At 44.3% G+C, this 16736-nt stretch overlaps 1 protein-coding gene across 1 annotated transcript; it reads right to left on the bottom strand.

Moving 5' to 3' along the window:
* Nucleotides 1–1990: 1990 nt before the first annotated feature.
* Nucleotides 1991–13955, bottom strand: LOC140900405 (zinc finger and BTB domain-containing protein 8A-like). Its single transcript, XM_073317654.1, has 4 exons — nucleotides 13873–13955; nucleotides 11853–12823; nucleotides 8606–8775; nucleotides 1991–6461 (listed from the first exon to the last, which is right to left on the bottom strand). The coding sequence occupies exons 2-4, from the start codon at nucleotides 12790–12792 to the stop codon at nucleotides 6129–6131; spliced, it is 1443 nt and encodes a 480-aa protein (XP_073173755.1). The 5' UTR covers nucleotides 12793–12823; nucleotides 13873–13955; the 3' UTR covers nucleotides 1991–6128.
* Between the last annotated feature and the right edge of the window lie 2781 nt (nucleotides 13956–16736).

Raw genomic sequence — 16736 nt, 5'->3', positions numbered from 1 at the left:
ATTTGGTGGTATGAAGTTTCTGATGGCCAGGGGTGAGTAGTGATGTGGGGGAGGGGAAGAAGAAAAGAAAAAAAAAAAAGTCAGCTCCTGCAACCTGTGCTTTTGGATCAAGTGCCCACATGCTAAACTGCTTGTTCTACTCTTGCCTTTGCCCACCCCACCTCAGCCCTGCTGTGTGGTCTTGTTGGACTTCATTGTAGAACAACCTCGCTCCCAAGGTTACACTGTCATCCTGGTTGCAGTTGATCTCTTCATTAAGATGGCACACTATTTCTTTTCACTCCCTCCACCACTGAGGAAACAGCCTCCCTTTTCCAAAACCATGTTTTTCATCTCCACAGATTGCCAACTAGAATAGTATCTGATCAGGGCCCACAATTCACTTGCCAGTTCTGGGGCAAACTCTAAACTCCTGGAATTAAACTCTTCATCTGCTCAGCCTACCACCTGCAGGCCAACAGGCAGATAGAGCAGGTAAAATCAAATCCTCGAGCAATACTGTCGATACTTCCTTAACTACCGCCAAGAAGACTGGGTCACTTTCCTGACATATGCCAAATTTGCTTACAGTAACTCGATCCTTACCTCCAAATACAGTAGATTTTATACCCATTAGTTTTCACCCTTGTCTCAATCTAGTCACTCTTGCAGACTCTCAAGTTCCTGCTGCAACAGATCTCATTATCCACTTTCACCAAGTTCTCCAGGAACTTACAAAGCATCTGTAAGCTGCCAAGGAAACATACAAGCATCATGCTAACCAAAGCCACCAAGTTGCACCAACACTTACTGTGGGGGAATAAAGTCTGTCTGCTAAAAATCTCAAATCCTCCTGCCCATATGCCAAATTAGACTGTCAATACATGGGTCCATTCAAGATTACTGAACAAATCAGCTGGGTAGCATGCCAAAGCCAGCTGCCCAAATCCCTGAAAGTCCACCCAGTTTTTCGCATGACCCCCTGAAACCTTACACAGAAAATCCTTTCCCTGGCTGCTCCACTCCACTATCCTCCCATGAAGGTTCAGGGTCAGGCTGAATACAAAGTCTGAGAAATCCTGGAGTCTAAGCGAATCCGAGATTGACTTTACTACCTGGTGGAGGGGGAGAATTATGGCCACAAAGAACAACCTTGGGAACCAGAAGGGAATGTCCATGCTCTGGAGCTCATACTCATGATGAAAGGTAAGGAGCCAGAAAGACCACGCCCTTAGATGGGGGAAGTACTGTCAAGGAGCCAGTTGCAGCAGGGACAGTCTCCTACCACCACACTGGACACAGCTGATCTTAACAGGCTACCTAATTGATGGAGGGGTAGAGCTAATTACTGTTTAACCCAGCAATACCCAGACCTTGCTGACTGCTCAGCGCATTCCCTAACTGCAACTGCACTTGATCCTGCTTGCTGTACCTGCTTCTGTCCCTGCCCTTGAGAAGTCTGGGTCCGCTTCCTGACCAAGTCTCCGGCTCACCCATTGGATCTGACATTTGGCTTCTGACCCCTGGCTGTGCCCCTCAGCTCTGCTCTTGCCTCTGTCCCTACATGTCCTGTGGCCCTGAATCTTGACTCCAACTTGGCTCCATTCTAACCTCCAGGCCTGGCTACTCCCGTAGCTCTGACCATTAGGCATGACCGCTAACATCCCAGTCATGTCCTTGACAGGAGAGGAAGTCAATGTGACAATTGTGAACAGCTTCTCAAGATGTTTAGAAGTGCAGGAAGTCAGCTGACTTATCTGTAGTCTGGCAGAGTACCAAGAAGGGAGTATTACAATCAGTTGATTTTGCCAGATAGGTTACTTTTTCTATTGAACAGTCCTATGAAGCCAGCAGGGTATCAGCCCCATTTCCATTAAAATTTGCTCAGCCAGGCTATGGTTTTTTTTCTGGGCATAAAGAGAGGGGGCTTCTGGAGAAGAATTGTATGACATTACTACCTAACATGCAAAGAAAGTGATTAGAAGCAAAAGGTTTTCATGAGAGGAGATGTTTAAAAAATTAGGACCATTTACATTTAGAAAAGGAACAGAGGGAACATGATAAAGTATGTAAAATGATGAATGATAAAGAGTGTCAGGCACTTCTGTTTACCATGTTTTGCAGTACAAAAATATGTGAATAAATCAAATTAAAAAGGCAAGTATAAAACATACTTTAAAATACAAAACATGTTTACCTGTTGAAATCACTGCCTCAAGATAGTCTCATAGCTTAATAAAATTTTCAAAATGGACTAGACATGACAAATAAAAACATCTGGTTACATTATCTTGGATAAATGTATTTAAAACTGTAGAAACCCTTGTGCGTCAGGACACAGCCAGCCACTAACTGCCTAGTGTTGGGAAGAAATTTCCCTCATGTGAGCAGGTTGTTCCAGACCTGCCCATTACAGGGGTTTTGTACCTTCTTTTGAAGCATCTGCTATTGACCACTCCTGGAGATAGATAAATGTCCATCTAATCAAATATCCTGACTCAGACCAGCATGTCTATGCTCTAAAAAGAAAAACCCCACATACCCAATAGACCAGTGGTTTTCAAACCTTTTTTCTGGCGACCCAGTTGAAGAAAAGTGTTGATGGCCCGTGACCCAACTGAGCTGGGGAGGAGGGGCTCGGGGTGTGGGAGGGGCTCAGGGTGTTGGAGGGGGCTCTGGGCCAAGGTTGGCGTGCAGGAGGGGGTCAGGGCTCTGGGGTGGGGCCAGGGATTGAAGTGCAGGTGGGGGCTGAGTTTGGGGGGCTCAGGGTGGGGTGGGGGGGGTCAGGGGTGGGGGTGCAGACTCTGGGGATGAGGGGTTTGGGGTGCAGGAAGGGGCTCCAGGTTTGGGGGGGCTCAGGGCTGGGGATTGGGGTTACCTCAGGCGGCTCCAGGTCAGCGACAGCGTTAAGGCAGGCTTCCTGCCTGTCCTGGCACTGCGGACCACACTACGCCTCAGAAGCGGCCAGCAGCAGGCCCAGCTCCTAGGCAGAGGCACACAAGCAGCTGTGTGGCGCTCGCCCACAGGCACCCCCACCCCCCAGGTTCCATTGCCCAGGCAGGGGCAGCGCGCAGAGACCCGTGACCCCCCTGCCTATGAGCCGGACCTGCTGCTGGCTGCTTCTGTGGCACAGCGAAGCGTCAGAACAGGTAGGACTTTTAACGGCCCAGTCAGCAGTGCTGACCAGAGCCGCCGCATCCCAGTACTGGGTCACGACCTGCCGTTTGAAAACCATTGCAATAGGCTACACACTAGATGTCATCCTCAGCAGATGTAGCCCAGGTTATGTGCGTGGCCCTAAAGCCCTCTCCCCATCATTTCCTATGATTGCTCAATATTCTGGCACAGTGGAATTTATTACTAACTGGAATTTATTGTGGCTGACTACTGATTGAACAGGAGTTTTCCCTCTTACCTGTAAATCAGGTTTCTGTTAGCAAATTACTAAATTAACTGCTCTCTGAAGCCATTCAGTCTCTCTATTTTCATTCCTTTGTTAGGTCTGAAAGTTAGTTCAGGTTGGTCATGGAATATTTTACAAAGTTTTAATTGTAGTATATTAGGAGTTCTGGCAGAAATGGAAGAAGTCTGCTTGGATTTCTTGCCTCTGCCAGCCACTACAGGAATTTTGTGGAAAGTGGAAAACTTTAAGAGTTTTCTGTGCAGTTTCAGAGCAAACCCATTGTGCAAATTTCTGCGTGAAAAGGAACATAAAACAAATTTAAACAGGTGATAGCAGGAGAAAATCTGGAATAATTATAATTAAAATTAAAATCAGCTATAGGAGCCCATAAGCAATCTCCTTTCACTTCCCTGTTTTATCAGAGCCCACCTCTGGTCATCCCATTCTGCCATATGAAAAAGAACGGACAAGGCTTTCTCTTGAGGCAGTGAACACTGTTTCTGAGGCAGACAAAGGCGAAAGAGGGTATTCTTCTCCCTAGAAGATGAGCATACTACTTCTGGACTGCTCTCAGCCTCTGCCAGTATAGAAATTTAGGACCCAGTCTATGATCTCCAGGAAGGCATTGCCCAGGTTTTCATTTAACATTCCTGCTAGCTATCAACATCCCAAAAAGAAAATGCTGCTCTCTCAGGTAATGCAGATATTAAATTAAGATTACGCATCTTTAAAAAGCACTACTTGAAATCCACTTATGTAAAGATGTAAATGGGTAGAGAAGTTACAATAGTACACTTTTGTAATGTTGCTGTAGTTAATCTAGACGTCAGGCAAGCATGCTTATTGATATAGTGCAAAGAGATAAAACCTGCAATTTACTATCAGAGAAAAATTCAGACAAGCAAGGATTTATGGAAAATAGAAATTTAGGGCATAATCCTGCACCCATTGAAATAAATGATAACACCTGTAATTTCCATGAGGGCAGGATGAAGCTTTTAATAATTATGTCCAATTATCTTTAAATCATCCAACTACAGATTATTTCTGTTCAAAATGAGATTGTAGAAAAGCACACTAGTAGCATGCATGTGTTTGTTTCATGTTTGCAGTGCTGGTTAACTCACTATATCAGAGAGTAAAAGTGGCTTATTTTGTCTCAGCAGCATTCTCTGGTTGGCACTAATCACCTCTTGTATTCTAATTGTAGACAAAGTAACAAATTGTATGTATGTTTTCAGGGTATATTGTTCACTGAGAAAGCTTAGGAAAAGAAGATTACAAGGTCCTCTTGGTGACTGAATGACATTGGGAACATTACCTTTAACTTACCAGTTCAAATTGAGTACAGATCACTATGGACCAAAATATTCAGTGGCTTAGATTAAAATTAGTTTGCATTAGTTCAGTTTCTAATTACCAGGTGTACAGGTTAGTTAGCTGTGAGACCATTGTTGAAAATGTAATGAGGGGACAAGGAAGGAACTAGCATGAAGGCTAAAACAACCCTTTTCACCCCTGAAGGTGTTTACTTTACAGTAGTTTTGGGAAGCTTGAACTGCCATTGGTAGCGTTGTACCTGTTCTTATAACTAAGAAATCTCAGTAATGGTGGGTGAGACAATATATTTTATATTATAATAAATTTCTGTTGGTGAGAGCGACAAGTTTTTGAGCAACACAGAGCTCTTCTTCAGGTCAGAGCTCTGTGTCGCTCGAAAGCTTGTCTCTGTCACTAACGTAAGTTGGTCCAATAAAAGTATTACCTCACCCACCTTGTCTCTCTAAATATCTTGGGACTGACACAGCTACAACTACACTACATACAATTCTCAGTCATGTCAATTTGGCACTTTTGAGAAGTACAAAAATTCATTATTTTAAAAAATTGCTTTCCTTGGGTAGTTAACAAAAGACTGAGTGGATTTTGATGGAAAGAACGAGTATTCCCGATTTTCAAAGTGAATAAGACATTTAGCAGTATCAATGAATGATTTCTCTCAGACATCACTTGATCTGTGATGCATTGACTAGAAGTTATATCCATTTGTTTATTTTCTGGGAAAAAGTTTTCCTGAATGAATGGTCTGCTACTGTTTTTTTCTTATTAGAAGTTTTACAAAAAAGTGCTTTTCCAGATATGTGCTATCACATCTAAAACATTTTATATACAATATTTCTGAAAGTTTTTCCTGGCTTCTCTAAACTTGATATCAAGAAGTTATTAAATTCCATGGAAGGGCACCCTCATTTCTGGATTTTAAAGAAAATTTTGTTTATGTTCTGTACTGGGCTACCCTGTTATACTTAGCTGTCACCAGGTGATACTGGATATAAACTCCGCGCTCTCTTCCCCCCCGCCGCCTATAAAAGTTTTAAAATAGGGTAATTTACAGTGAAATGTGAAATTTTAAAGTGTTTTTTACCCCTCCCCACAACGAAAAAGGTTTGAGAAGGGACCCACTGTCTGCTATAAAGTTATCGTAGTAGTTCAGTTTCATTGTTCATCCATTATTCCATCGCAGGATGGATTGTTTCTAATGAAGCAAAATATTGATACTTTGAGTAACAAAATTCAAAATGGACTCAATGGCATGTCCATAAACGCATGCAAGTTTAGACAAGTTCATAAGAAGCCAATATAGTAGATCTTTGTATATTAAGAACAGGCTGGTTGGGGGCTAATGGTCAAGACACTGGAAGTCAATGTAAGAGGGGAGATTTACTAATTCTCAGTTCACTCACTACTACCTAATATTTGGCTTTACTTCCTGTTCTTCTGCTTCATCTTCACTATCATCAACCTGTTGGATGACCAAGTCAGTAGACCCATCCTCCACAATCTCCACATCCGATCTGTTGTCTTCACTGTAGTGCCACCTGGAATCTTTATCCCCTTCTTGTGGAAATTCAAGCTGTGGTTCAGCCTCCAAGTCAATGCGGATGCTGTCTATGCCGGCTTCAGCCAGACATTCATTACAGAGTCTGTAACGTCTTGTCCCCTCTTGGACCACTTGCCCTGTCAGCTCAGTCACATGGCGCTTACACTTTCTGCAGATTGGCTTACAGGCTTGATGAATCTGTGAAAATTGAAATGGATAAAAGCTGGTATTTTCCTCCATAAGAGTAGGATAGCCAAACAAGTTCTGTGTTCTTGTGTTGTGAAGAGGCAGTCAGATATCATTTGACAACTTTGTGCTTCACAAGTTTATAAAAAAAATTAATTTAGGCTGATTTAAACAAACCTACTGAGTAGCCCAAAAGGAGATTCACAGGGGAGCTGAAAACCCTGTGTTGTGATCTCAACACTACAGAGCACTTGCCTTTTTTGAAAAGTTCTGTCTCAGTTTAAAGTTTATAATTCTGTCCTCAAGGACAGGCCTGGTTGAGAAATTAAACTTTTAGTGTTAAGAATCCAGGCAGCATAGGAAAATTCTAACCACCCCCAGTGAACTGAGTTCTGGCTTTATTATTTCATAACTGGGAATTTAAAAAAATCTGCAACAAAAAATTGTGATTTGTTACTTAAGTAGTATGACAGAACTGTGCTCATTCAACAATTTCAGATTTCACTTTCAAATACAAAATTTACTAAATAAAAATACGAAGAGGGAGAGCATACAGGCTTGTGTGTATGTATACCAAAGATTTCTGTCACAGATCATCTGATTTCATCTTTCTGTAATCGTCCTACAGATCTATATGTTACTGACACACATAATTTTCAACCTGTCAGGGTCCAAAAACATGAACCTAATAAATAGGTGACACAAAATAATTATTCATTCATTAAGATGGATGTCGGATTAATTCCTTAAGGGTAAATAACAAGTTTCATTATTATTTTTCTGTTGTAACTTTTCAACAATATAAACGAGAAGGTGCCAAATGTGTGTGGAAAACAGTTAGCTTTGGGCCTGAAATGAGGTAAGTTGACAGTTAATGAAGTCCTCTGGTTTGAGTGGTAGTCTTTTTTGGGGGGAGGGCAGAGGAAGAAGGGGAAGGGCGCAGGGAAGTGGTTCCAGCTGCTTCCTGGAGTGGCGTGGCGTGAGGCCCCTGCCCTGGCCCGGGTGCACACTGCTGCCACCCTGGAGCTGCTTTAGGTAAGCGGTGCCAGGCCGGAGCCCGAACCCCTCCTGCATCCCCACCCCCCAACTCCCTGCCTTAAGTCCCCTGCCTGCACCTTGCACCCCTCCTGCTCCCCAACCCCCTGCCCTGAGCCCACTGCTGAACCCCGCACCCCAACCCCCTGCTCTGAGCCCCCGCCACACCCCAACCCCCTGTCCTGAGCCCCCTGCCGCACCCCTCCTGTACCCCAATCCACTGCCCTGAGCTCCCTCCTGCACCCCAACCGCCTTCCATGAGCCCCCTCATATACCCCACACCCCTCTTCTGCCCCAATCCCTTGCCCTGAGCCTCTTCCTGCACACCACACCCCCTCCCACACCCTGCACTCCCTCCTGCACCCCAACCCCCTGCCCTGCATACAATTTTCCCACCCAGATGTGGCCCTCAGCCCAAAAAGTATGCCCACCCCGCTCTAGGTTCTCCATCCACCCTGCCAGATCCCTTCTCAAATATTACAGCTTATTTCCCCCAGTACCACCAGTTTTACCTTATTCCTGAACTTATTTTTAAAAGACAATTAAATAGGGATTAAAGGAACAAAGCCAAAATTTAAAAGAGCTACACTTGTGTGCAAGTCTACCTATTACTGTACTAACACTTAAGAAAAATTCTGTATTTGCAGTTTTACTTTTTGTATAGTCAAATTGGTTAGTCAGTTTGTTTCCTCATTTATAGGAGTCTTTCACAGAGCAACAGGGAAGAGGGAGAAGTGATTTTTAAGACAAAGAAATGGAAAGGGGTAGGAGTAGTGCCAAATACTACTTTCAATTCCTTTTGAGCAACATTCACCCATCTCCAAAGGGCTCACACAAGGCCTATACCCTATTTGGAGGTCTTAAATTGTACGTAGCCCTTTTGCAGGCCCTCTAAACAAGGATGAAATTCATCCCTTTTCAAAAGGATTAAATTTCAAGTTGACATGTTTTTAAACCACTAGAGTGCCATTTTATATTAACCTTGCTTTAAAAAAAAATGGCATAATCATGCCAAGCAGATTGAGTAATGTAAAATAATATACATCCATACATTATACTCCAAGACATACACTTGTACATGCATTAAATGAAACCATGCAGTCTTTGTCTAAAATACATACTGTTCGAAAATGGCTACTTAGGTGGTCTAGCCTGCTAAATCTTTTTCCACATGCCTCACATGGATAAGGTCGTTCTCCTGTATGGCAACGAAGGTGGCGCTTTAGGTCTGCTTTTCGCTTCACCACATGGGTGCAGAATGGGCACTTGAATCTCATCCTGGGCAGATCATCTGTTACAAAACAATCCTATTAAAAACCTGAAAAATATCATAACAGGTCTAATATGACAAATTCTAAAATACTTTTTCTAATTTATAAGTTATGTTGACTATAAAAAGCAGTGAATTAACATCACAAATCTTTCAGAGTCAACCCTTCAGTTCCACAGGATGTCATCGTTTTTTCATGTTAAATATGTAGCAGTGGAATAAAAGAAAAGGACTCAACAACTGGCTATACTAGAATGGATAAGAATAAAAATAAAGGATAGTGACCAAACTTGCAGGATGAAACTAGGGAGCCACTGAAGGGTTAGTGTTTATAAGCCAGCCTGGACAAACACTTTGATTATAGTAACAATGGAGTTTGATAAGATAGCTATTTCAGCCATTCAAAATTAACTACCTTTGTAATGTTAGTGTCTGAAAGATTAGCATTTCTACTAGTTATACTGACAGGTTTCAGAGTAGCAGCCGTGTTAGTCTGTATTCGCAAAAAGAAAAGGAGTACTTGTGGCACCTTAGAGACTAACAAATTTATCGGACGCAAGTACTCCTTTTCTTTTTCCTAGTTATACTGTACAGCTCCACTGCCAGCAGATCAAGGCAGAAGAACTGAGGCGTAAATATACAAAGTTCATGCCTCAAAAATAAAATAGCTTGAAATGCCAAAGCAGTAATTAACAAAATATGTCAGGGAATTAATTCCCGCCCCCAATTTTTAGGTTAACAATGGCAAACAACTACATAGCACTTTCATAATGGTTTTCACCAGGGAATAAGCATTATTATCCCCATTTTACAGATAAACAGCTTTAGGCCCCAATCCTTTAATAAAAAAAAACAAAAAACACACAACCCTTTTTTTATACTTACAGTTAATTAAGCATGTGGATAGTCCTATTGACTTCAGTATTTACAGGACTGGGACCTAAATGGTTTGCCTAAGATCGTACAGCAAGTCAGCAGTACCGCTGGAAACAGAACACCGGTATCTTTTCTCCTATTGCTATGCCCTTCCACCACATTATAAAGTTGTCATCACCATGACCTTCCTCGCTTCCTCCACAGGCTCTTTTAAAAAAAAAGCATGATGGGGATAGGGGGAGTGTTCTTTGACTGGTGATTGCAATTAACAGTAAAGTGGTTTTGAGGAACAAGATTCCCTACTATTAGCATAGATTTTGCTTGGCATGAGTAAACTTGCATATAGCTTGATTTGAGTGCAAGGCTAAACTGTAAACAAGGGTGTGACAAGCTATGCTGGAGATGGTATTTTTGGGCTAGATGAGATAAGTGGGAACATGCTGAACTGATAAGCTTGAAATGTAAATCAGGTGGGGACATAAGTGATTGGTCTTTACACAATCTGCAACATGATTGGTCCTTACTCGATCCGTACAATGTGTAAACCGATTAGATTCAAAAAGCATAAATGTTAGTAGCTAGGAAACTGTGTACTGTGTGATATGATGTAGAATCATGGTATAATCCTGTACCTAAAACCCCTGTGTCTGGGCCTGGCTAGCGTGGGCATAGAGCTGTTACATCCTAAAAAAGTAACTTGAGTGACCAGCTAGAGTCAGACTGAGTTTTTGGATTCCAGAAAACTGGATGAAGTTTTCTTCTAGAATTGGATGAGTTGTTCTGGATAAGTCAAGTGGAAGAGGTCTTGGACGGAATCCCAACACCTACTTCTGCTCTGTTGCATGAATGTGAGGAGCAAAGAAGCCAGTGCCTTCCCAGAATGTGAAACAAGATAAAATAAACTGCATTCTGACACCCTTCACCTTCCACAGGAATCTTTGGTTGGTAAATCTTAAGAGATCATATATCTGATCTCTAGTGTTTGGTTGCCTGCCACTTAAAACTTCAATTTTGTAAAGTTACTTTGCCTGTATTGCCCAGTAGTTAGCAGAACATTACATTACAATTAGTAATGCACAATAATTATGACCAAAGGAAGAGGTGATAAAGCAAAAACTCACGAGAGAGTCCAATTATTAGAGTATAATTTCAAAAGATGTTTTGGGAACATGGACATATGAGAAGTTTTAATCAACAGAAATAAATTAAAAAAAATCACAAAGTTTGAGACCTGAAAAGGCTGGCCTGATTTAGCTGCCAGTCTCTGCCAAAATTCTAATACTTCTATAAGAACTTAAGACTTTGACCCTACATACCTTTCCTAGGAAAAAAACAACCCCACGTTGGTTCCAGCTTGAACTAGTAGTCTCTTGTGATATTCTCTCTACTAAAAAGAGAATTGTGGCTAAAATCAACTACTGAGAGTGTGCTTTCACAAACAGCTCATAGTTCATGAGTTGGAACGGTGTGTACACTGTACAGTGCTCCACATTAACTGTAAACCCTCAGGAAAGAAAGACCTGGATATCATGATGGACAGCTCAGCAATGCTGCATACTGAGCAGAAGTCAATGGTAAAGCAACAAGTATTAGAATGTAAAAGGACGGGACTGAAAAATAATGTAAAAAGATAATACTGTCGGATGGTACACCTGCACTAGGAAATAGTGTTCAGTTCTGGTCACCATATCTTTAAAAAGATATAGCAAAAATAAAGGGAATATAGGTCAATGGAGCTACAAATTTACTCCAGCTGAGAACCTATCCCAAGATCCCTAGTAGTTTGTTGCATACCTTTGCTACATGGCTTTTGTTTCTGTGTCTACCTAAGGGCATAGGGGTTAATGCAACAGAATTACAGTGGGAGAGGAAGAGAAGTGAGAGCTCTAATTTTGTGAAACTCACCCCATTTTGGAATCCTTCCAAAACTTGAGAACCAATTCAAAAGTTAGTGACTTAAAGTAGAAAGATACTGTAGGTAGCCGTAACAGAGTTGTACCACTTAGGGAATGTTACTTTCCAATCTTGCATTTCTAGGCAATGCAGCTGAATGTATTCCCTCCCCCTGCATTTTGGGTGCAGTCACACATACTTCCCCATTGATAGAGCTGGTGATATAATAGATTGTTATATAAATTTTCCATTGTAACTTTCATACAGTAAAGATTCAACAACATTTTTGAAAGAAACTGAGGGGAGAGGTACAAATGACCAACTCTTACCTTCAGCCCAGCTCCCCATTACACCTAAAATTGAGGGCATGTTGCCATATTGCTCATCTGCTTTTGAGGACTTTGACTTGCTAGAAGAATGGGGTGATTCATGCTCTTGCTGTGACACAGCCAAGCTCCTTGGCATCACATCGGACCCCTGACCATATTGGTACCCAGCATGGGCAGAGTCAATTTCTGTGTCAATTTGGACTTCCTCTTCAGATTGAGAAATGTGGCTAGTAGGGTCTGAGGATCGGTCTTCAAGCTTGCTTGATTTATAATGGGGAATGTCAGAGGATTGTTGCAATCCTAAATGTCTAGTTTTTTTAATGGAATCCTGCCTTTGGTCATGTTTGGCCAGCTGCTGCTGCGAATTTCTTTGAGAAGTTGGATAGTAGCTGAAATTGCTCCAAGCATTTCCACTCATCACACAAGTCCCTTGATCAGGATTTAAGTGAGAATGAGGGGGACTGTTTTCTGTTCTCCAGTCAGCACCATACAAGCATGAGCGTTCCACACCATTGGAATTTACATCTTTGTCTGACAGGCTGAAATATCTATCCTTCTCCTTCTCACTGATGTCCAGTGATGACTTAATGAAGGTCTTACAAACACTAATAACATCAGTCATCTGAAGATAGCTAGCAGCTGACATGACCTCAATGACATTCTGGCCAGTGAGAGAGAGTTTGCCAGAATACACAAAATCCAGAATAACTGTAAATGTGTCAGGAGAAAATGCCTGGAAGGTAGCAGTCGTTGGCTGACTTGTCTCCTTTGAGCCCTGGGAAAGGAGCATTTTGAAATAACCACTACTGGCAAACAGCACATTTCGATGTGCTTTGAAAACCTTCCCCTCAACCAGAATACAGCAGTCACAGAATAAATCTTGCTTGCGCTGCTCATTTAGTTGCTGCAGGAGATGAAACTGATGGGAAGAAATCTCCATCCCAAAAAAAAGGGTAACAGGAAGCGTTGCTCTACAATAAAGAATAATTACAATCTTGACATGCTACATGTAAACCAGAGTTGCGGAACCCAATTCTAAAAGCAGCGGTCTTTCGGAAATACAGTATGCACTGAGACCATTCCTTCTTTTTCCGAAGGAACAGCCCACATCAGCACAGGGAGGAGAGGAGCGAGACCAGCACCGCGACGGTCACATCCTCTGCACGGAGGGAGACCAAAACCGCGGCCAGCAGCCGCGGCAGCAAACTCGCCACGGGCACCGAAGCCGCCGGGCCGGGCTCCCGCGCCGTGACATTGGCGGAGGGCGCTGTCACTCACCCGCGCGGCCAGTCCGCATTGGTCCTTCAGCCATCGGGAGCCAGGGACGCCCGACGGCGCGAGACACGCCCGCCCAGCGACCAGGGGCAGCAGCGCCTAGCGACTGGAGCCCGCAGTGCCGGCCGCCCTCCCCAGCGGCCGGGGCGCCAGTGCCCGACAGGAGCTGGGGGCAGCCGGCGGCCGCCAGCGGGCCAGGCGCCGTGGGGCTCAAGCCCGGCAGGGCCCTGTGGGCTGCCCGGGCGGCTGCAGCGCCGACACCCGCTCGCCCCGGCGGGGGTTCTCCTCAGGCTCAAGCCTCCCGCTTTGTGCGGCTCCCGCCGGGCCCCCGCCCCCCCCCCGAGACCCGCCGCCCGCGCCCGGCGTTGCCCGCGCCGCCTCGCTCGGCCCCGATCCCGGTCTGGCTGCCTGCGTGCGAACCCGCCTCCCCCTCCGCCTGCTCTCGCCCCGCACCCGCTTCCCGCCAGCCCTTTGTTGCCGGCCCCGGCCCCTCACAGCCGCGCCCGGGGCTGCAAATGGCGCCCGCTTCGGTCTCTCGGCAAACGCGGCTCTCGCGGGGCTGAAGCTCGGCTCCGGAGAGCGCCTGGGCCCGGGAGCGTCCGCCGAAGGGCCCCGGCCCGCTTCGTGTCAGAGCCCGCGGGAGCGGCTCGCCGCCCCCGGCCTTCGGCTGGCTCCGGGGCCGTTTCAGCCCCCGCACCCCAACGCCCAGGCCGGTCTGCCGGCGGGCTGCGCCGCCGCCACTTACCGGCTGGGTTCCGCGGGCGGCAGCCGCCGGGCCGGAGAGAGCAGGAGGCGGGATCCCCGAACCCGCGGGCCGGGCTCTGTGTGGCTTCAGTGCGAGTGGCGGGTCCCGCCGCCCCAAAGCCTGGAAGCCCGAACGTGAGAGAAACAAAAGGTATTTGCTGACGTGGGCGTTGGACAGAGACGCCCGAGGGCTGGGGACACAATTAAAGGGGCAACGCTCCGATTGCAGGCACAACCCAGCAGCTTCCGCTGCCTGAGCTTCCCTTCCAGGGTGGCGCTTTCCTCTTCTCACACCCACAGAACCCACATGCTCCCCAGGAGGGAAACGTGATGCCCTAGGTTCTTCCTTCTCACACCTTTGTGTACTATAGGGGTTTTGGTGCCCAAGATCCATCTGCCACACACCCGCCTCTTCCCCTGAGGGAATGTACTGCCCTGTCCTGCCTCACGCCCACTTGCCCCTCAAGGCACCAGCATGCCTCAAATTGTTCTTAATCCCCTCACGCTTTATGACTTAGGCCCTGATATCCCATTTCTTTCTCTTCCTGACATGCTCTTCAGTAGAGTTTTGAGGGCCTGTCCTTTCTCACCCCCGGCTTGGTCTACTTCGCATCCTTCCCATACTCCAGACGCTTCAAGAGAATCTGTGATGCCCCACTCCTTACTTTTCGCTCTTAGCTGAGCCCCCAGGTTTGGTGGGATGCCCCAGTTCCTGCCATAATAAAAGTTTAATGTGATTTTGTACATGAGATGAAAGCACTAGCTGCCAGCAGAAGGGCCAGATTTTATATCATTTTGTTTGGCAAAGAAAAGATACAGAGACTGTACATATGTTAAATTTATTGGACATATCCGTGTAATCCTTGTATGCAAAATCATATATCTAGTTCTACAGAGCACATTCTTTCTGTATCTGTTTAAAAAAACACAACTTGCAGTTGCTAACTCAACCCTTAGGGGTACTGCTTTATGAGTTCCTGTATGTATGTGTAAATGATGGGCAGCTGGTGACAAAAGGAGAAATAATTCTTTGTTTGTGGTAAAGTAAATTAACACAAAGTACTTAAATTAGTATCATCTTCACAAATTCCTCAAACAAAACAACTCATATTTACTCAAATGGGGGGTTTTACGAGTGAAGACTGCAGAATATGGATATGCCCTGTAAGGTCAAAAATCATCTGCATAATCAATCTGCAAGTGCCAAAAAAATGATAGACCCAAGAAAACGTGCATCCGATGAAGTGAGCTGTAGCTCACGAAAGCTTATGCTCAAATAAATTGGTTAGTCTCTAAGGTGCCACAAGTACTCCTTTTCTTTTTGCAAATACAGACTAACACGGCTGTTACTCTGAAACTTGTCAAGAAAACAGTGGTACTGGAAGCTTTAACAGAACTACTGTTCTCCACAACTTCAGTTTCCTGGTTCTGTAGTGTGCCATCATAAATATTTGTATAATACAAATGAAGGAATACCAGATTAAATTAGGCTTGAATAAAGACTGGGATTGGATGGGTCATTATACAAAGTAAAACTATTTCCCCATGTTTATTTTTCCCCCCTACTGTTCCTCACACGTTCTTGTCAACTGCTGGAAATGGCCCACCTTGATTATCACTACAAAAGGTTTTTTTTTTTCTCTCCTGCTGGTAATAGCACTCTCGTTATAGTGTGTATGGTAACACCCATTGTTTCATGTTCTCTGTGTATATAAAATCGTCCTACTGTATTTTCCACTGCATGCATCCTATGCAGTGGGTGTAGCCCACGAAAGCTTATGCTCAAATACATTTGTTAGTCTCTAAGGTGCCACAAGTACTCCTGTTCTTTTTGCAGTTACAGACTAACACGGCTGCTACTCTGAAATCTGTATCCTGCAAGTTGTTCTGTGCATGTAGACCCCTTCCACCCATCAGGAGCCTCCTGATGTTTGTGGGGCTTTGTGCAGGCCTAGAGCAGTTTGCGGGATTGGGGCCTTGGACCATAAGTCTCAACTAAACTTGCAACAAAAGAACCATTGTATTATGCAGCAGAAACTAAGTAATGTCATAGAACAGGAAGAATAAGCTCTCTCTTTCCACAAAAACTGGGGCACCTTGTGATAGTGTTTAAAGGTTACTCAACATGTTAAAGGTAGTGTAATACTTGAGAATCTTTCATTCCTATCCATTCAAAATTTTAAACCGTTTTTATATGTGTCCTCAGATTTTTGTAGCATGTGAGTTCATTTTTCTACAGTTTAATTTAGTCTGTAAATTTAGGTAAGCAGTACTCATCTTTCTAAATGATATCTTGATATTTTTTAAGAACATACGAACAGCCACACTGGGACAGGCCAATGGTTCACCTGGCCCAGTATCCTGTCTTCCAGCAGTGGCCAATGCCAAGTGCTTCAGAGAGAACAAACAGAACAGGTAATCATCAAGTGATCCATCCTCTGTCACCCATTCCCAGCATCTGGCTAGCAGAGGCTAGGGACACTTCAGAGCATGGTTTTGCATCCCTGCCCATCCTGGCTAATAGCTATTGGTGGACCTAACCTCCATGAACTTACCTAGTTCTTTTTTAAAACTATGCTAAAAATCATCATCATGTAGGGAAAACTTCCCTCTGAAACCAATTGTTTGTACACTCAATACTTTTCTATATTAGGTTTAATCTAGGTTGGAAATTAACAGCTGAATTTTCAAAGCCCTAGTACTTGGGCCCAGATCTGGAAAGATGCTGAACACCCAGAATTCACATCAACATCAATGGAGGTGGGGGCTCATCACTTATCAGGAACTGAACAGGGTGCATCTAAACCAGTAGATAAGCACATAGATATCTACATGTTGTTTTGGTTAAAATTTTCAAGAGTCACA

Source organism: Lepidochelys kempii, chromosome 19 (genome assembly GCF_965140265.1).
Source record: "Lepidochelys kempii isolate rLepKem1 chromosome 19, rLepKem1.hap2, whole genome shotgun sequence".
NCBI lineage: Eukaryota > Metazoa > Chordata > Testudines > Cheloniidae > Lepidochelys > Lepidochelys kempii.
This window is presented reverse-complemented; position numbering and strand designations above follow the sequence as displayed.

Bases quoted from the DNA above. Each gene is read 5' to 3' on its own strand.
- LOC140900405 (XM_073317654.1), bottom strand. From the start codon at position 12,792: ATGGAGATTTCTTCCCATCAGTTTCATCTCCTGCAGCAACTAAATGAG. The intron at 8,776-11,852 runs GTAAGAGTTGGT...GTTTTGTAACAG, and splicing joins AATGGGGAGCTGGGCTGAAG to ATGATCTGCCCAGGATGAGA. The intron at 6,462-8,605 runs GTATGTATTTTA...CAATTTTCACAG, and splicing joins TAAGTAGCCATTTTCGAACA to ATTCATCAAGCCTGTAAGCC.